The 22,500-nt window shown below is 42.4% G+C and overlaps 1 protein-coding gene across 1 annotated transcript in view; it reads right to left on the bottom strand.

Annotated features, from left to right (window-relative positions):
* Positions 1-22,243, bottom strand: part of CAMK4 (calcium/calmodulin dependent protein kinase IV) — a 303,137-nt gene extending 280,894 nt beyond the window's left edge. The window contains exon 1 of the mRNA XM_077816343.1: positions 22,101-22,243. Within this exon, the coding sequence (XP_077672469.1) occupies positions 22,101-22,243 (143 nt within the window). The remainder of the gene's footprint in view (positions 1-22,100) is intronic.
* Positions 22,244-22,500: the final 257 nt, after the last annotated feature.

Raw genomic sequence — 22,500 nt, 5'->3', positions numbered from 1 at the left:
TTCTGGAGCTTCGTGAGCAGCTTGCCCCCACCCTCCAGATTAAAGACACACATCAGAGGTCACCCTTGCTGGTCCAGAAGCAGATTGTTATATCCGTCTAGAAGCTAGCTACCTCAGACTGCTACAGGTTCACTGACAACCAGTTTGGGGTTGGAAAGATGACTGTAGGTAAAGTGGTGGTAGAGGTGACTAAGGCAATCAGGCGTGTGGTTTACCCCAAGGTGGCAGGCATTAAAAATATTCCACAGGTAACTGCTGGTTTTGAGAGAATGAGGTTTCCTAACTGGCGAGGCCATTGATTGGACTCACGTGTCCATACTTTACTTTGCCCTCCTCGAGGAGACATGAGTACCTAAACCGCAAAGGATGCAACTCCATTGTTATGCAGACACTAGTGGACCTCAGAGGCAGATTTATGAATGTCAAAATTGGCTGTATAGGAAAATTTCATGATGCCAGAGGTTTTTTTGCCTATATTCATGGACAGGCTGGGACACTATTCTCACCAAATGACATTGACAAATTATGTTACTGTCCCCACTGTTATTCTGGAGGACCCTGCATACTCTCTCTTTTGCCTTGGCTTATGAAACCATACCCTAATTTCAGAGGCCCTGGCAAAAGAAGGTTTAATTACACTCTCAGCAGGCGTAGAATGATTACTGAATGTGCTTTTGGCACATTAAAATCTCGTTGGAGGTGTCTACGGACCTGTTTGGATGCCAGTGTAATTAATGCTGTCCGCATTACTGTGGCTTGCTGTGCTCTTCACACCCTGTGTGAAGCCAGACGTGAGCCATTCCCCCAAATGGCCCTATGACAGCGAGGGGATGCTGGGTCAGCACTCCCAGCCAGAAAGTGCAGCTACCACTGAAGGAGCTGGTTGCACTGAGGCAGGAGAAGTAAGAGATGCTTTGTGTGCTCACATTAGGGACTCACAGGTACTATTCTCCCTCTTCCACTGGGCTATGCATGAATATGCTGTGGGGAGGAGAGAGAGAGAGAACACAGAGCAATGGATCATTTTGGACAGGGGGCAGTACCTGGGAGGGGTGGTCTTGACTGCCATGGAATGCAAGTCAGAATGACATGATGAAAAATGAATTTGTTTGTAGGGTGGGGGCAGCACAATGGCTGTACAGATGGGATTTACTGAAGAGCTGTACCTAGATAACTAGAGGAATACTGTTTGCTTTGTAATGCTTAGTTACTCCTTAACATGTTTTTAGCTTTATTATCTCAAATCATAATTGTATGATGTGATGCACAGATTACAAATAAACAGACATGTTCTGTTTTCAAGAAAGTTTATTGCTATCAGTGCATCACAGTCTTGGGCAGGCCAGCTGCCATTACAAAACCATACATCCAAACAGAAAGGGCAGGAAATAGTTCATAACCAGCACAATCCGCCTATTGCTGGATGTCCCCTGGCCTCAAGCTCGCCTTTCTCTTCTTTACTCATTTACTCTTCCACTCCACTCTCCTGCCCCCAAGTGAGGTTTACACTGGAGAGGGGTGGAAAAAGGAAGGCTGCACGGTGTTTAATTGTCCTGCCCAGCAACTAATGAGTCCTGAATACAGGGGCCGCCCCAACAGGGAATTGTCTAAGCTACTGCTGGGCTGAGGGTATGTTGCAGGGGCATCATGCCATGGCATGGGAGAGGCAGCAGGGACCAATCTTCTTGTAGCCATTATAGACAGGACTTTCTGGAACAGTTTTCTCTGTTGGGCTCTGTCCTCCCCACTTAGCTGCCGCTCCTGTTCCAGTAACTGTTTACCCTGTCCTCCCCCTGGGCAGCATGCCTTAGCCTTTCCTCCTGCCTCTCAGCATGCTGTTGTTTCAGTCTTTTATCCTTCTTCTTCTTCTGGTACTGGACCTGCTGGTCTGCCCTCTCAAGAACATTGATTATAACTTCATCACAGAAGCGCTTCCTTTTGGAATGGTCCGTGAGTACGCTGGGCCAGAGATCGAGTTCCTGAAGAACAGCAGGCAGGATGGGCTGAGAGTCCTGAAACAGGACAAGAAACAGGGTGTTATTGTTTAAAATAGCTCTGTGGAGGAGCACAGAATTAATAACTGTGGAATTCAAGGACAAAAAATATAACAGTTCTAAAGTGAACCTACACACATTGTGAAGGGGATGCGTCAGTCCTCACACTGTCTCTTGATACAGCTTTGTTAATCATAGTTAAAGAAGTGCAAAGGCAATGGTAAATTTAAAATTAAAACCTTTACTCTGCTTCATAAAAAGTTCATAACTAATTGCCATATGGAGGAGAGGTGGGTGTGTCTAGAGCCCTTGCGGCAAACAGCTTTTTCTGTCATATCGGGCCTTTCATATTTTTAAAAACATAACTGTTCTTGTGGTGCCCTAGTGGCAGAGAGAGATGTTATTCCAAACTGCTGGAGGAAAACTTGCATTGTATGCAGCAGAAGTATTCAAATGAACAGTGACCGAATAGCATATCCCGGAGGGGAATGGACTCAGTGCTTAATCTGTGCCAGGGCCTGGCACTTCATAACCCCAGCACCTCTGAGCTTGCTGGGCCAGTTATGAAAAAAAAAATCTCTATTTTTTGGTCTGAAGTGTGTTTTTCTTAAAAATTCTCGACACAATTGTATCCATCAGGACATTAACCAGGACAGGGCAAGCGGGGCAGCCACCTGGGGTGCAAATCCGAGGGAAGGAGGCCAGAAAAATGGGGCAGACAAAAAAAAAAGTAGGGGGTAGAGCCCTGCAGCAGGACTGGGATCTCGCGGGTCCCATTACCATACCACCCTTACTTCTGCACTGCCTTCAGAGCTGGGTAGCCAGAGAGCAGCCTAACATGAGAGTATCAATTAAACACATGGCTTTCCCTGTTACTTGCTGTATGCAAAACTCTCTGAAATCTGCAACATGATTCCACTCCAGTATCCGCCCCACCAGGCTTACCTCTGACAGAAATGGACTTGGCTTGGGAATACAGAATACTGTTTCCCAAACACACACAGTTCACTGTTTACAGGAAGCTGCACAGACCCAGGAAGAGTGACTGCATAGTGGCAAATTTCTAATTAATGACAGGAAAACAAGAATGACCGTAGCAAATCGGAAGAGGAGGGCTGCCTAGATGCCATGATGCAATCCGCCATTAGTGACTAAACAGTGATCACCATTTTTGCATTGCTTCTTAAAGCAGAAATCCCTCCCGCTAATGTAATAATAAACAGTAAATTTAAATCAGACACTTACCCAGCTCCGGGGAGGCTTCTGTCCCCATGGAGTTCTCAGCAGGCTTGGCTGCAGCCTGTTCCTTGGCGGCAAACAGCTCTTCCAAGTAGGGAATGGGAATCTGCTGTTGATCCTGATCCACACCCGGCTCTGGGACTGGTTTAATTAAAAAAGTCACTTCATGATCCTGGCTGGGAGCCTGCTGTTGGCTTCAACCAGTCCCATGCTGCTTTCTGGTGGACGGCAGGGCACCATCCTGCCTCACCAGGTCGTCATGAAACACGGTTGGCTCTGTGCTGGGCGCAGTGCCCAGACCCGGTCAAAGTTATCATAAAAGGGGCATGTCGTTGGCAAGTTGCCCGACGTGCAATTCTTATCCCTTGTCTTCCTGTATTCACTCTTTAGCCTCTTAATTCACTTACTGCACTGATTACCTGTCCAGAAACTCTGCAGAGTTTCCAGCTTTTTAGCTATCTGCCAGTATTTCTGGTGCTTTTGCTGAAATCCACAGTTCTACTGGCCTCACGCCACAGATTCACCAAAATCTGGCTGTGCTCTAGTGGCCAAGAAGCAGCTCACTTTGCAAAAGGCTTGATCAGATCGATGTCCATTTCAGACCCTGGAAGCTCTCTGATACTGTGCTTGCAGATTGGTGATCAGAAGACAATGGGTTAACACCAACCTGTCATTCGCAAAGGGGGGTGGCTTCCGTTTGCAATAGAGTGCATTGCAGATTGTTAGCATAGAGAGGACTAAGGAAGTTGCCCCAAGGAACTCTGGCATTCCTCCAGCTAATTTCTTGGACTCAAGTAAACTGGTGCCATGTCTACCCTGCAAAGCAATAGGGCTCGGACACTGTGTTCCGGCTTGACCCAAGCTCGGACCATCCAGCCCTGCAGGGTCCTGGGATCCTGGTTTCAAGCCCTGGATTAGGGCAACTGCAGTGTGGATGCAAGAGGAGTGAGGGGGGCTTGCCTTGAGATCAGGTTTACACTGCTGTGTAGACATACCCTGAGCTTTGCCCTGACAATACTAAGCATTAGGTCTTTGGTTTGGGTGGAGTTAAGTCTGTTTTTTGCATAGACTTGCTCATTCTAATCTTGCATACAATTATAGTTTTAATAGTTGCTCTGTTAACAGAGAAACTTACAGCTGCATTCGCTAAGCTGTTAGTATAACTTCTGATATTTTTGTTGGTGAAGGACATTTCATTTTAAGCACTAAATTTACTGTGTAATTTTGCATGCCTGTGGATGTTGGTATAAATCAGAGAATCTGAACATCCTGGAGTTTCCAGATTTGGCTCTGTAACAGGGCTTGTTTGCCCATCAAGGCAGGCTGCAGGCCTGGCACAGTCCTCTTGCAGACCCTTAACAGAGATCAGGCTAAGATATGAGGTCTGATCCATACCCCAAGTTCAAATCCAGGTATATCACTATTTTCAAAGGAAAGACTTAAAAATCTCAAGAATAAATAGGAACGAGGCTATAGCACTCAAAACATGTTCAAGAAAAGCTACAAACATCCATCAAACCAAGAATCATTTCACTTGGTTAGGAAAAGCCACATTTCCATGAAGATAAGGTCTAATTTTAATAAAATGCATTCTTCTTAAGTACTCAGTGCACAGTACATTAATAGAGACAACTTAAAATGTGAGAAGTATGGACACTATAGCCTATATGTGTCTGTTTTTCTTTAACTGGCAGTAAGAGTTATTTTCTTCTAAGTTTTGTTTAAAGTCTCCTCAAGTAACTTAATAAACACGAAGAGTCTCATTTGGAAGATTCACATAAGCCACAACAAAGTTGTAATGAGAGTACACACAGCTGGTTAGTTCAAATTTCAGTTTGGACAGACTTCCCTTAGAAAAGATTAAAGACAATGATGTGTGTGTATTAGTATATACCAAAATGGGATGAAAACAGATGTAAGCAGTGTCAGGATGAGCTCCACCCTGACATCTGGTGGTGAGGTGTGGCAAGTTGTGGAAAAGAACTTCAGGGGCCGATCTCATTTGCATAGGCACACCCACCCCGCCTAGAATGAGGCCATAGCTGCCCAAATGGTCACTTTGGTTGCTGTGGGATCCCCAGTGTCTCTGTTATTGGGGCAGGAAGAATAAATTGTTATTACCCTGATTATGGGAACTGTGCTTGGAACTGTACTTGGCCTTTTGTTAAATGGAGGGACTCACCATCAACTAAGTAGCACTCGCTAGGCAAGGGTCATGGGTTCCAAAAATCTGTGAATTGAGAGAGGCTGGGGATAAGTATTAATACTTGGTGGCATGGGCCCTTGGGTGAGGGCCTTACATGCTAATTGCACTTTCTCCTCTCTCCACTGTGGAATATCAGAGCTAATTTTGATTCCATTAGGAGTCTCGTTACAGGCTGCTGAGCTCACTTTGGGCTAATGGTGCACCAGCACTGAGGCTCCCCTACTACAAGCTGAATTCGCCAAAGAGCTGAACTGACTAAGAGATGAAATCACTGAGCATTGTGTTAAGTAGTGGGGGAGCCTGACGATATATCGTGGAGCAGTTTGTGGGACGGCTGGCGGAGCGGAACGAAGGCCCATGGAGCTGTGGGGCGGTCAGCTTCAGATCATGTAAGGTGCCCCTTACCTCTCTCCACCCAGGTTGGGAGGTAAAGCTCTGCAGATAAACTTTCGAACTCTGGGGCTGCCCTGACCGGGGACAGAGACTTTTGGGTCATTTTACTTTTGGGACTTTGGGTGATTTGGGGTCGCTGGACTAAAGAACCAAAGGGAAAGGGCATGCCCCAATTTGCTTGGGGTGGGTTTTTTGCTCATGGGTTGTGTTACGAATCCTGTTGGTGGTGTTTCCCCAACATAATGCCACATTGTTTCTCTCTGTTATTAAAAGGCTTTTTGCTACACTCAGACTATGTGCTTGCGAGAGGGGAAGTATTGCCTCTTGGAGGCGCCCAGCAGGGGTGGTATATATTTGTCCCAGGTCACTGGGTGGGGGCTCGAGCCGCTTTGCATTGTGTTATTGGAATGAATCCACTAGATAGTGAACCCGGCCCTTGTTGCTGCCAACTCTGACAGGCAGAAGGGTCACACATATATTGACTCACACACACGCACAAAAAGGCTAACTGGCCTTGAATTTAATAAACTATTTGTCACAGACTTTGTTTCCCGTGCCCTTGGGTTGTGACAGGGCCATGCACTAATCCAGCCTCCAGACCTCAGGGTCCAAACAGTCATCAACACAGGTCCAGGCATGGGAGATTCAGCCCTTCAGCCAAGTCCCACTTGAGTCTATCCCTTTCAGGGTTATCGGAGGTCCACAAGTGGAGGCGGGGGCTGACGACTCACTCTCACACACCTCCCTTCCTTCAAGTGGCCTCTGGCAGGGTATATTCTAGTTCATCAGCCCCCTCCCCCCAGTAAGTCACTAATAAGAGTTACAAAATAATCGTAATCATTCGGAGGCCAACAAACCTTTCACTGAGGGGGCTCAAATAGGCGGCAGTTGTGCAAGCAGTCTCTGTTCTCAGCTACACTCTCCTCTGGGAGAGGAGGACTGAAGGTCTGGTCTCCTCCCAGGGCTACTGCTAACTGAGCTGAGTTTCACCTTTTCAGGCCCTTCTTCCAGGCCTGACATGCCTGGCAGGTGTAGTTGGGCAGAACTGCGTGAGCCCATAGCAGTTTGTTAACCCTTGCCTGGCCAATGCGGGTTTGTACACACTCCACCACACGTCAACAAGAGGTTGACAACAGGGAGAGATGAAGGTGTCAGAGGAACCCAAGAAAAAATCAGACTGTTTTGTTACAGTAAACAAAGCAAAACAGTACCATTTCACAAGAGAGCCTAATCAACTTATACATTTCTGAAGATGATTTTCTTTTGTCCCTTCAGAAGACAAAACACTTAGATTTTGGGGGACAGAAAGCTGAATTTTGTAATCATAGCAAATTGCACTCACATAGATTCATAGATTCATAGATATTTAGGTCAGAAGGGACCATTATGATCATCTAGTCTGACCTCCTGCACAACGCAGACCACAGAATTTCACCCACCACTCCTACAAAAAAAACCTCACACCTATATCTGTGCTATTGAAGTCCTCAAATTGTAGTTTAAAGACCTCAAGGAGCAGATAATCCTCCAGCAAGTGACCCGTGCCCCATGCTACAGAGGAAGGCGAAAAACCTCCAGGGCCTCTTCCAATCTGCCCTGGAGGAAAATTCCTTCCCGACCCCAAATATGGCGATCAGCTAAACCCTGAGCATATGGGCAAGATTCATCAGCCAGATACTACAGAAAATTCTTTCCCAGGTAACTTGGATCTTACCCCATCTAAAACCCATCACAGGCCATTGGGCCTATTTACCATGAATATTTAATTACCAAAACCATGTTATCCCATCATACCATCTCCTCCATAAACTTATCGAGTTTAATCTTAAAGCAAGATAGATCTTTTGCCCCCACTACTTCCCTCGGAAGGCTATTCCAAAACTTCACTCCTCTGATGGTTAGAAACCTTCGTCTAATTTCTAATCTAAATTTCCTAGTGGCCAGTTTATATCCATTTGTTCTTGTGTCCACATTGGTACTGAGTTTAAATAATTCCTCTCCCTCTCTGGTATTTATCCCTCTGATATATTTATAGAGAGCAATCATATCTCCCCTCAGCCTTCTTTTAGTTAGGCTAAACAAGCCAAGCTCCCTGAGTCTCCTTTCATAAGACAAGTTTTCCATTCCTTGGATCATCCTAGTAGCCCTTCTCTGTACCTGTTCCAGTTTGAATTCATCCTTCTTAAACATGGGAGACCAGAACTGCACACAGTACTCCACGTGAGGTCTCACCAGTGCCTTATATAACGGTACTAAAACCTCCTTATCCCTACTGGAAATACCTCTCCTGATGCATCCCAAGACGACATTAGCTTTTTTCACAGCCATATCACATTGGCAGCTCATAGTCATCCTATGATCAACCAATACTCCAAGGTCCTTTTCCTCCTCCGTTACTTCTAGTTGATGCGTCCCTAGCTTATAACTAAAATTCTTGTTATTAATCCCTAAATGCATGACCTTACACTTCTCACTATTAAATTTCATCCTATTCCTATTACTCCAGTTTACAAGGTCATCCAGATCCTCCTGTAGGGTATCCCTGTCCTTCTCTAAATTAGCAATACCTCCCAGCTTTGTATCATCTGCAAACTTTATTAGCACACTCCCACTTTTTGTGCCCAGGTCAGTAATAAAAAGATTAAATAAGATTGGTCCCACAACCGATCCCTGAGGAACTCCACTAGTAACCTCCCTCCAACTTGACAGTTCACCTTTCAGTAGGACCCGTTGTAGTCTCCCCTTTAACCAATTCCCTATCCACCTTTCAATATTCCTATTGATGCCCATCTTATCCAATTTAACTAATAATTCCCCATGTGGCACCGTATCAAACGCCTTACTAAAATCTAAGTAAATTAGATCCACTGCGTTTCCTTTATCTAAAAAATCTGTTACTTTCTCAAAGAAGGAGATCAGGTTGGTTTGGCACGATCTACCTTTTGTAAAACCATGTTGTATTTTGTCCCATTTACCATTGACTTGAATGTCCTTAACTACCTTCTCCTTCAAAATTTTTTCCAAGACCTTGCATACTACAGATGTCAAACTAACAGGCCTATAATTACTTGGATCACTTTTTTTCCCTTTCTTAAAAATAGGAACTATGTTAGCAATCCTCCAATCATACGGTACAACCCCTGAGTTTACAGATTCATTAAAAATTCTTGCTAATGGGCTTGCAATTTCTTGTGCCAATTCTTTTAATATTCTTGGATGAAGATTATCTGGGCCCCCCGATTTAGTCCCATTAAGCTGTTTGAGTTTCGCTTCTACCTCAGATATGGTGATGTCTACCTCCATATCCTCATTCCCATTTATCATGCTACCATTATCCCTAAGATCCTCTTTAGTCTTATTAAAGACTGAGGCAAAGTATTTGTTTAGATATTGGGCCATGCCTAGATTATCCTTGACCTCCACTCCATCCTCAGTTTTTAGCGGTCCCACTTCTTCTTTCTTTGTTTTCTTCCTATTTATATGACTATAGAACCTTTTACTATTGGTTTTAATTCCCTTTGCAAGGTCCAACTCTACTTGACTTTTAGCCTGTCTCACTTTATCCCTACATATTCTGACCTCAATAAGGTAGCTTGCCTTACTGATCCCTCCCTTCTTCCACTCCCTATATGCTTTCTGCTTTTTCTTAATTACCTCTCTAAGATGCTTGCTCATCCAGCTTGGTCTACAACTCCTGCCTATGAATTTTTTCCCCTTTCTTGGGATGCAGGCTTCCGATAGCTTCTGCAGCTTTAATTTAAAATAATCCCAGGCCTCCTCTACCTTTAAACCCATAAATTCTTCAGTCCAATCCACTTCCCTAACTAATTTCCTTAATTTTTGAAAGTCAGCCCTTTTGAAATCAAAAACCTTAGTTGCAGATTTATTTTTGTTAATCCTTCCATTCAGTTTGAACTGAATTAGCTCGTGATCACTTGAGCCAAGATTATCCCCTACAACCATTTCCTCTATGAGGTCCTCATTACTGTATACCTGCTTTCACCCACAAAAAAGGCAGTTAGATATTCCAACCATTAATATTAATGCCCACTGTTCAGTGCAAGCACAGAATTGTACCTGAAAAAAAAAAAAAACACACCACACACACAAAAAAACCAAAAATTGAAAAACAGAGATTGAGTTGAGGTCTGGATGAAAATCTGTCCTTCAGTCCTTCCTGACACTTGCTTTACATTATGTTAACCTACAAAACACATCATTATAGCAGAGGATTCATGACTGTAAAAGGGCCTGCCTCCACAGGTGCTAGGAGCAGAAAAAGAATGTCATGGACATGGTATGCTTCACCTTCTGCATTGGCAGGAGAAGACATGTGCACGAAGAAATCAGAGAGGTATGATCCAGCCCTTAAGCTTCCTGTAACTTAATTTGCTCATCTGTAAATCAGGGACAATGGTGTTTGGAGACCAAATTAATTAGAACATATAAAAAGCAGATTGAGATATATAAACGCAAAGAGGAGACAAAGATTTTTCAGATAAATGAGGATTAGGTCTTTGGAATCAGGGTCTTCAATCCAGCAGTTGTGCACAGAAATCACATAGAATGTTGGTCTCCAATCCTCCCTTGAAATTAATAAAAATTCCATACATTGCACAGCTGCCTAATTTGGCCCTTCATCAGTACTGGAGAAAAAGTCTGAACAACTAAAAGATCTGCAATTCGAATTATGTGCAGGTGAACTGTCTACAGGCTTATTTAGGACCTGCACTCCAGTAATTTCCCACTTTTGTAAGGAGTAACAGCAAATTATGGTATTTTTAAACCCCATTTCAATATAATCAGTCCTGGCTGAAAAATGCTGAATGTTTCTCAGAAACACTGTCCAGAATCTCTATTTTTAAAAACATTTTAACTAGCCTTTAAAAGTCACCCCCAACAACTTAGAGTTTCACATCATTTTCAGAAGTACAAAAAAATGTTGACCATTTCTAACAGTCAGCTAGTGAACCAATTCTCCCCTCTCTTTACCCAATGTGCTTTGATAGCAGAAGGGCCTCTCTCTAGCTGTGATTTCATATGCAAGCCCAGGATCAGAGCCCTGTGGCTTTGGCAAACACCGACACCCTTCAGGCCTTTGTGCCAAGGAATCGTGTTTTATTAGTTATCTATCAGGGAGCTTGGCACTCTGTTCTGCATAGCCTTATATTAAGCGTGTTATGCATTTCAAGTCCTGCAATCAGTTCCATGACCAAATTTAGCACCATACTTATCTTCTGATGACCAATAAGTCTTTCAAATAGACATCTGATTTCTTGTTCAAGAACGTTAAATTCCCCCCAAAAAAATCCTATTTAACCCAAACTTTCCAAAAACTAACACTATTCATGAGTTGAGACTAAAGATAGATAAAAATATATAAATGAGAGTGCAAGCACACACATGTACAACTCATCTGTGCTAAAATACCCTATTTTAGTATCCTGCACTCCCCCGCTCCCTCCTGAGGTCTCATCCACCTGTTAGACCTTACCGTTCAGGCTGTAAACTATTTGGGGCAGGGACTGTCATTTCTGATATGTAGGTAATGTTTAAACATTAAATAATAAAGTATTCTGCCCATGAAAAAAGCTACATAACCTAATTATCTAGTTATAAAGGACAGAATATTTTACAAGCTTCTAAAATAATCCATTTAAGAATTAACATTAGTCTCTTCATCCAGTGCACAACGCCTATTGATTGGCAATGGCAGTTGCTTATGTGGTTTATGGACAGTACATAACCTAAACTGTCAAACAAAATACTGGAAGAGCTGCTCAGACAACTCCTTATTTGCATTTAGAATTCATATAAAAAAAAATGATGATACAGCTCTGTGATCTGTGCTTATCATTTCTCTCCACTATCCCTTGCAGAGGAAGTTCAAAGGGGACATTTACATTGTTTGCAATGCTCTGCTTGGTCCCTCAGCGGTTACAATTCTTTCATTTTTCAGAAAACCAGAAAGTGAACTGAAGTCAACAAAGTTTTTGGCTTTAGAAAGCTAGTCTCAGAAAGATTTTATTTATTTATTTATTTATTTTAGTGTAGAATAAAAAGCTAATAGACCTTTACACTAATGAACAGATGTATGGCAATAACCATAACACACTTAGTGATATCCTCTATATCTTTTTATACATATTCATGTTGTTTTCATAAATTTAATTCTAAAACCATTAGGTGAATGTACCTTCCCATTTTAAAAGTAATGACATACCAAAACACAAATGTGTGGATATATAATCAAATGTATTTAATTGGAACTTAGAGCATTTGATAAATGTTGTTTTGGACTTAAAACAACAACAGGCTTCCATGTCCTATTTCCAACAGTGTTCTTACTCTTTTAATGTGCTGACAGTTCTTAAGATAGGCCAATATCTTCTATAATGTGGTCAAAACCTGCTTTTCCTGATCACAAAAAATCTTAATACTAAAAGGGAAATTACATTAGGTTTGGACTTTGTAGACCTCAGAAACTCAGTTACAATAATTAAAAAACAAGAACACCCACAAACCACAAGTTCTCTGCGCTGTCCAGGACACACCAGGATAATTATCCGTTATCCCACCCCTCCATGGGGTAACCTGGGTAAGTTCTACCTTGTTTACCTTGCCCTGGAACATTCTTCCAGCTGGTGGGCCAGCTTGGACAGAATTCTGTACTGTAATGTACTATGCAACAATCCACCCTACAGCCTCATTACAGGAGATGTGGGCCTAATTTGAAAACCAATCTCACTTCCTGGCACAGAAAGACCTGGGAACGTTCTATGGGTAGTGACTCTCCCTCTTGAGCTGGAGAAGGGAGAAGCACCTTTTTCTCGCCATTCTTGAACCAACTTCTCAAGGCTGAAAAGTGGTGCTGGTGGGCTCTGGAAAGAGCTTCATCCAGCTCTCCTTCATCAAAAGAAACAGTCACCCAGAAAAGGCCTTTGGTGGCAATGATGGAGAAATAAGAGGGCAAAATGAAGAGACCACAAAAGACAACACTCCCCCATCACCCAAAAAGTTTCCATACTCTATATACCATATGCTTCAGAGAATTTCACAGAGTCCTGGGGTCTGATTCCAGATAGTATTTTAAAAAGAAAAAGATGCTGGAACAGAGCTTTTAGTTTCTAAGCAATAACAATTAAATGAACAAGCATTTCCTGGGAATTAATGACTGGCTGGGGAAGTTGATAGCACAAGGCAAAAGCTGAGGATCATTAACCTTTGGCCAGTCATTAATTCCCCGGGAAATGCTATTTGCCAAGCTTGTCATTTTTATTTTCTAAGTATATAATATCTGACACGCCATGAATGAGAGACAGGACCACTACTCAAGGGAGGGGATGGGCAAAATCTGCTACCTTACTCCAGTTGAGTATTCCTTATTCCACAAGTAGCCTCCTTGAAATCAATGGTGCTTCTCAGAAAGTGAGGGATTACTTAACATGAACAAAAGTGCCAGAATTAGGCCCTTAATTCGGTGAATAGATATAACTTTAAATCTGTAGCAGCTGTGCAAAATTACATGGTTTAAATTCTGCTACATTGTGATGACACAACACAGGTAGATACAATGAAGTATATTTTCTTCTCAGTGTATGTACTTAACTCCTAATGCTGATAGGTGCTGTACACACACAGCTTAATACACACGCATGTCTTTGCATCTTTGTTCAACGGAAAGGTTAGCGTGAGAAACTCTCTCTTTACAAGGCTACATTAGTGACTGGTATCCAGCTGGATACCAATGAGAGATAGTTCACCATTAGGGAGGCAGAATAGTCCAATGGATAGTACACCAGGCTGGGAGAGGAGGCGGCCTACTTTGGTCTTCCAGATTTGGCCCTTAGATTACCATGGCCAACTCACTTAACTTCTCCACGCTGTCTCCCAACTCATCTGTTGGGGACCATTACCCTCCTCTACCAAGGATTTTGAGATCTACAGATGACAAGTGCTATTGAAGTGCTGAGTATTATTATTTCACAAGGGCCACCACTTATAGTTGGGGGTGGGTTGTTTGGTTGGTTTTTTTTTTTTTTGATATGATCATTTTCTATGCCAACAAGCAGCAGGCATTAAGACATCTATCACTGGTAGCCATCTACCTATACTACCTCATGCAGTCACCTCCAGCCCGGGTTATTCACACATCATAGGCCTAGTCACAGCCATGGAGATAACTGGATGGGCCTTGTACATCTCTTTTGTACCATACAGGGCTCCATCAAACTTAGGGCAAGCACTGGCCCATCTAAACAATAATTTAAGGTTGTTATAATAAAGTCCCATTTGGAGAAAAATTTCTGGCAACACTTGAAATACATGTATTCTATTTCTCATATAGGTTTTCTGCGATGAGTTAAACAAACAGCTTTCTTAGTTCTGGACTGCAGATTATAGTGCTTTTGCAGAATTCCTCATAGCTTCTCAAACATCTCTCTCACATCCTAAAGTAACTGATACAACTCCATTATTTTCAGTTTCTGAAGCCCAGACACATCTGCAGTATTTCTAAGAATTTTTACCTCAAGGGTAAGTATTAATTTTTCATGTGACAAATACAAATTTTCTAGATATTTTTTTAAAACCAAAAAGCCACCACAAAGATGGATAGCTGTTGGAACAAATAATGCCATAGAAATAATAAATATAAACTGTTCTCTGGAGAGTAACATTCTCCATTTTAACAGTCCTTCCATAAACACAAACAAGCTGTGAAAATTATACAGAAAGATCCACCTACAGCAACCATTTCAAACCACCTCCAGCACTTATTCTACAAAAGAAATTGAAAGGTTCACTTGGTTCACAGTACAAGACATTCTGCATATTAACTAATAAGGGGTCAGTATGCAAATACAATGTAATACTCTGGAAACACAGTATATTCTGTCACTGCCCATTCAGAAACCCTAATTCTTGATTTAAGAGTGTTTAAACCCCATCCCCCCTATATATCCTGTCTAGTTTACAACTATATATAGGGCAAATGACAGACATCTTGCACACAAAATAAAAATATTGTTCAGGATGTATGCATTACTTTTCTAAAGTATGCATGGTAATAGAACTGGACCTGATAACCTCTAAAAATAAAATCCATTTTGTGTTTATTCCCCAGGTAGCACATCTTTCAATGCATCTGTAATTGAAAATAAGTATCTGCATGTCCCAATCAGTAGTCTATTTTGTTTGGTTTGAAAAACTTTGCTCACATTACAGTATAAACAAATTATATGTTATAAGATGAATTTAGGTCCCATGAAAGGTATCATTGACTGCACTGAAAACTGAACTCCTCTATTTTCCTACAGAGCATGTAGGACCAGCTTCTGCACACTGCCCCACTGATGAGCTTTAGGCCATTCCTGGAGAAACATGGCAGGCTTAGCAGAGAAAACAAACATTGTGGAAGCCAACAAAGTTAACAGTTGTTGTGTGGACACCTTTGTCCACTGGGAATTACTGTGGACTGAATCAGCAAACTCATTTAACATAGACTATGTTCTAACCATGATATGGTAATAATACTTCAGTCACAGTACTATCAGGGTCAGACTCAAATAAGCAGTAGTGAAAAAGCTCTATTTTCAGTTACCCATTTCTTGAGCCGTCTCAGAGATTTAGGTTTAGATTCTGCAATCCTCATTCCAGCTAGGGAGAGTCTTGCCTGAATAAGGCATAGATGACAGATTAGATTAAATCCTGGCCACACTGAAGTCAACAGGAGTTTTGCCACTGACTTCAGGAAGACCAGAATTTCTCCTAGTCCTTAAGCATTAGCAAGAAAATTTTACGATTGAGAAAAAAAAGAGTGGACCAAATTCTGTGCTGCTTTGGAAACTCATATTCTTGCAATTTGAAGTGGCCAGACACATCTTTGTACTGATGTTTGATTAAAGCTCAAAAGCATGAATGAATTAGGCCATTTCTGACTTTAATTACACATCCCTGCCACCCCATTAAAGTTGAAGGCTAAATGGGCTCCACAAAGTAACTGAGCGTGGAATTTGACTTGTGACATTTGGACTTGGATGCTCAATACTAAAATATTGTCTTATTTGAAAGTGAATTAGGAAGATGCAAGTCTTTGTACCACCAATAACACTCTTCTGAAAATACAGGTAGTAAGAGATTTAAATAGGGTTGAAAGGGTTAATAAAGGATGTTTCTTGAGTCATCAGCTCGGGAACTTCCAAACATTCTTACTGTACCGAATTGCCAATCTCTGATGCCTTTTTGCTGTGGTGACCGCATTTTTTCTGTTAATTGATATTAGGGTCCAGTCCTTCGTTCCTTGCACATCGGTTAGTTCTCTATTTTACTGCAGCTTCAATAGGAGTTCTACATGCAAAAGGATTTGATCTGGCATCCCTTAACCACAGGCAGTTCTACTAAGAAAGTAAATGATTTTTAAATTTCTCTTCTTTTATGGCATTACAGTACAAGTTTGCTCTGAATTAACCTTTAATTCAATTAGTGGAAAATGGAAAGTTCCTACATAAATGGCATATTCATTTATCCTATTTTTATAGAAATAACACTTGTGAGCAGACAGCCAGATCCCGAAAATACTACCAGGACAGTGCTTTCTACTGCAACTTCAATACAACTACTCAGAGCAAGCGTCATATTAATTCATGTTTGCAGGACCAGGTTTTAGAGAGGCAGAAGAGAATAATCTTTTCAAGTACTTGTTCAGGCTGCTTTGATAAGTATTCAATTATTTATACATGACATAACTCAGGGTAGAAATTTGTTAATTAGAGACAGATGGGACAGAGTAGCCTAACTCCAAAGCTACTACATTGTCAGAGCTCATTGTTACAGACTCTGGTTCAACACTTGCACTTTCCAAAAATATATGCATTTGGGAGGAGGGGGGAAGAGACTTGTCTGGCAAAAAATAACTGAACAATGAGTCAGTGTAAAACAATGAATTAATACATTCAATACTAGAATCGAGACCACAGTGTTCTTTTAATACAAAGATCAAATTACAGAGCTAAAAGGTCTAGATTATGAAGCCAACTTGAAAATATGAAAGTCTCAGTTATTAACTCCATAAAGGCCAAAATCCTGCTCACCCTATTTGTGAAATCTTAATGGGACTACTTGTATTAGTAAGGCAATCAAGATTGGCCTACCTCAAAAAGCGTTTTTTTGTTTTGTTTTTTTTTGGGTGTACTGCAGAATAACCCACCATTGTAGCAAGCAAAGATTGTGTCAAAAACAAAACAAAAAAACCTGAGTGGTATACATATAGTTTAATAACACCCAAAACAAACTGAGCTTCTCAACTGGGCACAGAAAGCACAGTCTGTACGACATGCAACTCTGTAGATGATCTATTTATGAAGAGGAACTACAAAGCTGTTTTGTAAGTTGTCGTCACATGAAGTTCTGCAAGGTGATATGACAGCAGACAGCACTGGCTTAGAGTTTCAAATAAAATGTATTATTGCCTTCTAAACATATGCAAAATTAACCCATTTCTATAACAATAATGCTGCTAAAACAAGTGCTGTTACCTGACTTTAGAATTCCCTTTCAATTACTGCTATATAACAGCTTTCATGAACAGGATTATTAACATAAGATATTAGCATGGCTCACTCAGCATCACTAAAAGATGGTGGGTTCACAGCACACAAGTACTTGAGCTCACCCTGCATTGTGTCATTAGGGATTGAGGCCTGGATACACAAAGAGATTTAGGCGTTGCCGCACTGTGTGTTGCAATGCCTAATTTTTAGGCACCTAGGAAAAAAAATCCACAGGAACAGTGCTAAGTCTGGGCTGCAGAGAGGTATCTCTCTCTGCACAGATGATCCCCAAACTGGAACCCCTCTCCTGGAGTCAGGCAGCTTAAGCACCTACATAGCTTCTTGTGGTAGTGAGTTGGGCAGCTGCCTCACTCCACACAAAACAGCGGCACCAGTGCCATGCCCACTCACCTGATTGCTTTAACCACTGGGCTAAAAGATTTGCCAGTGTTGAACCTGGATCTCCCATAATTCTCTTCTCTGCCAGAGTGGGGAAGAAAGGATCTGAGCAGGGGTCTTCTACCTCTCAGAAGAGTGCTCTAACTGCTAAGCTATGGGATATTCTGATGTGGTGCTCCCTCAGTCTCTTCTCTTGAAGCAGATCCATTAGGTATAAATAATGAAAGTGATTGGAGCAGGGGAACAAAACCTATGGCCTCCCATCTCCCAGGTGAGTTCCCTAACCACTGGGCTCAGTGGAACAGTCATTGGGCACATGAGCAAGAAAGAGACTCTGTAAACCGGTGGTTTGGCCACCCACCTTAGAAGTTGAAGACAGACAGTCCAATCCCCTTGCTCCAATCACACTTTCATTATTTATCCTCAATGAAACAGCTTGTACAGGAGAGATTGAGGGAGCCCCCACATCAGCAGATCCCACAGGTAAGGACTCTAGCCACTAAGCTGAGAGGTAGGAGACCCTTTTCAAATCCTTTCTCCCTGCTCAGGCAGGGAAGGGTATTGAACCTGGGCCTCCCACATCCTAGACAAATGTTCTAACCACTGGACTAAAAGTTCTAATCTGGCTACCACCACTGCCATCCTGGCCAGATTTTGATTAGGATTTGACCTGGTAGGCAGCCTCTCAGCATACCTACTGAATCTCCTAAGAAACGTGTACCCTAAAAAAATATAGGCATTGAGTGAATTTTGGCACCTACAGGATTCAGTGCAAGTTTTGTGGATCACAGTGGAGGCAAAAACCAGGACTTAGGTGTCTAAGTCTGGGGTTTAGGCATCTAAGTATCTTTGTGGATTGGGGCCTGAGTGCACAGTGCTTTCCCAATTCCCATTGGAAATACAATGGGAACTCTGGGTGCTTAATAGCTCTCAGGATAAGGACCTTGATGAGGATTACACTAGCGAGGCTATACTTTAAATGAGAAGTTAGCCCAGAAGGTTTCTGATGATGGTTCATGTGCACAGAAGAGTCCGATGTCATTTTTTGACAATGAGGGAATAACTCTAGAGACCCAGCCAGAAATATTCCCTAATAGTCAAACTGTGTATGAGCTGTTGGCTCTGCCAACAATCAGTACATTAGAAACATTAAACTTTTCTGTCACTTTCTGATTCAAGATACGGAGTGCATAAAATTTGCCATACCAAAATAAATTATATTCAATACAATTCCAATAAAAATGATATCTGCAGATATGTTCACAACTTAAATTGCCTTTTTTTAAAAAATGCATTGAGTATCAAAGGAGTCATTTGTTACATAATTTTACCTTTCCTCTTCAAATAATCTCTTTATACTAATCTCAATTGCATAAACTCTGTACCTGGTAGTACATAACATAAAAGATTTTATGTTTCTGGGATACTACAAGTGTAGTATTTTATGTTTAACATTGCTGCAAAACCTTTTCTCAGGATATTGTGAAATGCAAACTCTCAGCTGAAAGACACACTGGGCAAGATACAGAAAATATACAACTCACCAATTCTGCCACCTACAGAGTATTAACAAGTGCTGTATTGTTAAAGTCAAATGCATAGAATATCATTCATGAAGGCTTTTCGGTTCAAGTTATTATCTATATGGTATGTGCAATCATCACCATAAGTGACAAAGAGGGAGGAATGTTAGCCAAATACTCAACAGCCAATAAGATTTTGTTTTTTTTAAAACACGCAACCATGTCAGTTCAAGGATTTACTTTTCCTTTCAGGTAAAAACATTGTAATTACAAATCCTTCTGTGAATAAACTGATGCAACTGCGCTGTCATCTGTGAAATTTTTCACTACGAGATCGTTGATCTCATTTTACTTCCTACTCTGTAAAGTTTATGACAACTCATCCATCCCTATTATACATGTTACTGCATCACATCAATTCTTTTATTTTCCACTTCTAAATGCAATATCATCTGCTGATAATTCTATACTGATACAGAAAATTCTACACAGATATAAAAAAGGAATACTTATGGCACCTTAGAGACTAACAAATTTATTTGAGCATAAGCTTTTGTGAACTAGATCTCACTTCATTGGATGCATGCAGTGGAAAATACAGTGGGGAGATTTTATATACACAGAGAACATGCAACAATGGGTGTTACCATACACACTGTAATGAGAGTGATCAGGTAAGGTTGTTTCGTGAGCTACAGCTCACTTCATCGGATGCATGCAGTGAAAAATACAGTGGGGAGATTTTATATACACAGAGAACATGAAACAACCTTACCTGATCACTCTCGTTACAGTGTATATGGTAACACCCATTGTTGCATGTTCTCTGTGTATATAAAATCTCCCCACTGTATTTTTCACTGCATGCATCCGATGAAGTGAGCTGTAGCTCACGAAACAACCTTACCTGATCACTCTCGTTACAGTGTGTATGGTAACACCCATTGTTGCATGTTCTCTGTGTATATAAAATCTCCCCACTGTATTTTTCACTGCATGCATCCGATGAAGTGAGCTGTAGCTCACGAAAGCTTATGCTCAAATAAATTGGTTAGTCTCTAAGGTGCCACAAGTACTCCTTTTCTTTTTGCGGATACAGACTAACAGAGCTGCTACTCTGAAACCTACACAGATATAGAAGACAAATATTAAATGTTATGCTGAGTTTTAGTTTAAAAATGCTTAGAACTGTTAAATTACTGGAAGAAGTGTGCTGTGACAGTAGCACGGCACGCATGAATGAATGTGTACCAAACATCAATTCACTCCCTAAATTGTATTGCAATTCCTAATGAAAAGAATGCAGTTCACATGTAAAGGTCCTGTTCATAGGCTCATTACTTCAATGGCAACTTTGCCTGAGTAAGGACTGCAGCAGCGTGCCCAAATTCATACAAACATGTATAGTATAAAAACTCAGAATTAGACTGTCAATTTACTTACAAGTGTGGCCGATTCACAGAAATTCTTAACAGTCACTCTGCACAGTATTAAGCCCAGATTCTACAAACACTTATGTGGGTAACTCTACTTATGTAAGTTACTCACATGGCTAAGCATTTAAAGGATTGGGCCAATAGTGTGTTTTTCTTAAGAAATTAACTGGTATTTTCTTTTTAACATAGGACTTGCATGACTTTCATTCTGAACCGAATTTGTTTTCTGTGTTTGAACATGCATGCACACCTGCAAAATGGACAGATATGCATCCAGCACAAAAATACTGACACCTCTTTGGACCATCATTTACAGTTTAACTTTTTCAGCTATTGAAATCAGGGTGCATTCATCATCAAGACACTGTAATTGATAGACAACAGCAGTAAATGCCTCATCTTGAGCTTTCCTAGTACAAAAGAGGCAACCCTGAAATGTGTTAAATACTGTAAACCTTAGAGTGAGCAAAAAGGTGAAATGTCTACTTCTCAAAATAGTTATGGTGCCATCTCTGTCAAACCAAAGTAGGCAGGTCACAGGTGAAGGGCAATAGCTGTACATGCTGGTCACCATGAGGACATGATCTCCAGATGGTATTTGGAATATATATTCTCTTCCGCCGCCCCCCACCACACACACACACACCAGTACAGGGAAGCCTAATAGTTTAGGCTCTTCCCAGATAATTAGTGCTAAATTGTTCCCATACAGGGTTTCTCTTTGTATCAACATGTCAGTTTATAATCCTGCTTGCAACTGTTTTAAGTGATTCATTCTCCCCTTCACTACTGAAAAGCCACTAAAGCAAGCTGGTATTTAAGTTTAATTTCCCATGTCACTGGTCTTAAACAGCAAAAACAAAAACAAAAAGTTTACCATCACTAACATCATCTTGACTGTCCCCTCCCCAGCCAAAAAACCCAAACCCCCCGTAAGTCTTCATCTCCCTCTAGCCCTGGAAACGCGGGGATCTAGGAAACGCTGCATACTCTACATGTAGGGGAACTGCCATAGAGCCAACAGCACTGGGGAAGAGGCGGTCTCCCTGGCTGTCACATCTCTCTCCTCCAGTTTCAGGCACCCCCCATAGAAAGAAGCCAGCATGAGGGGTCGGGGGAGAGACTCTAAATACGAACCACACTCAAAGGAAATGCAGCAGGCGGAAGGGGCGAGGGGGGCAGCCAGCCCGCCCCACCTCGCAAGGGAAAAGTCCCCGCAGCCTCTGACACCGGTTGCACGCGTGGGATCCTGCCCTCCCCAGTCGCGGCCACAAGCCAAAGCCGCCGGCTCCGCCGCCCCGCACAGCGGAGGATGCCCCGGAAATGCCCCTCGCCCAGGGCGGCAGCCGCCCATTCCTTACCGTCCCAGCTCCGACTCCAGCTCGAAGTAATGGGCCAGGGTGTCTTTGTTGGAGCCGTCGATCCAGTAGTCGGGCGCCGCGCCCCCCGCCCTGCCCGCGGCGGAGGCGCTGGAGGACGAGGAGGGCACGGTGACTTTCAGCATGCCGGGACCCCGGCCGGCCGGCGGCTGCCTCCCGCTCCGGCCAGGCTGCGGAATCCGAGCGCGAAGCGGCCGGGCTCGGCGCTTCCCCCCGCCTCGCCCTCAGCAGCGGCCGCGGCTCCTCTCCCGCGCGCGGCGGGGAGCTGGGGACTGGCTGGCGGAGGAGCCCCGCGCTGCCAGGAAAACTTCCAGCCTCAGCAGCTGCTGCGCTGCCAGCCGCCCGGCAGAGGCAGGCGGGGAGGGAGCGGACGGGGGTCCGG

The sequence above is a fragment of the Eretmochelys imbricata genome, chromosome 5 (assembly GCF_965152235.1).
Source record: "Eretmochelys imbricata isolate rEreImb1 chromosome 5, rEreImb1.hap1, whole genome shotgun sequence".
Classification (NCBI taxonomy): Eukaryota; Metazoa; Chordata; order Testudines; family Cheloniidae; genus Eretmochelys; species Eretmochelys imbricata.
Note: the sequence above shows the minus strand (reverse complement) of the source record. Positions and strands in the feature narration are given on the sequence as shown.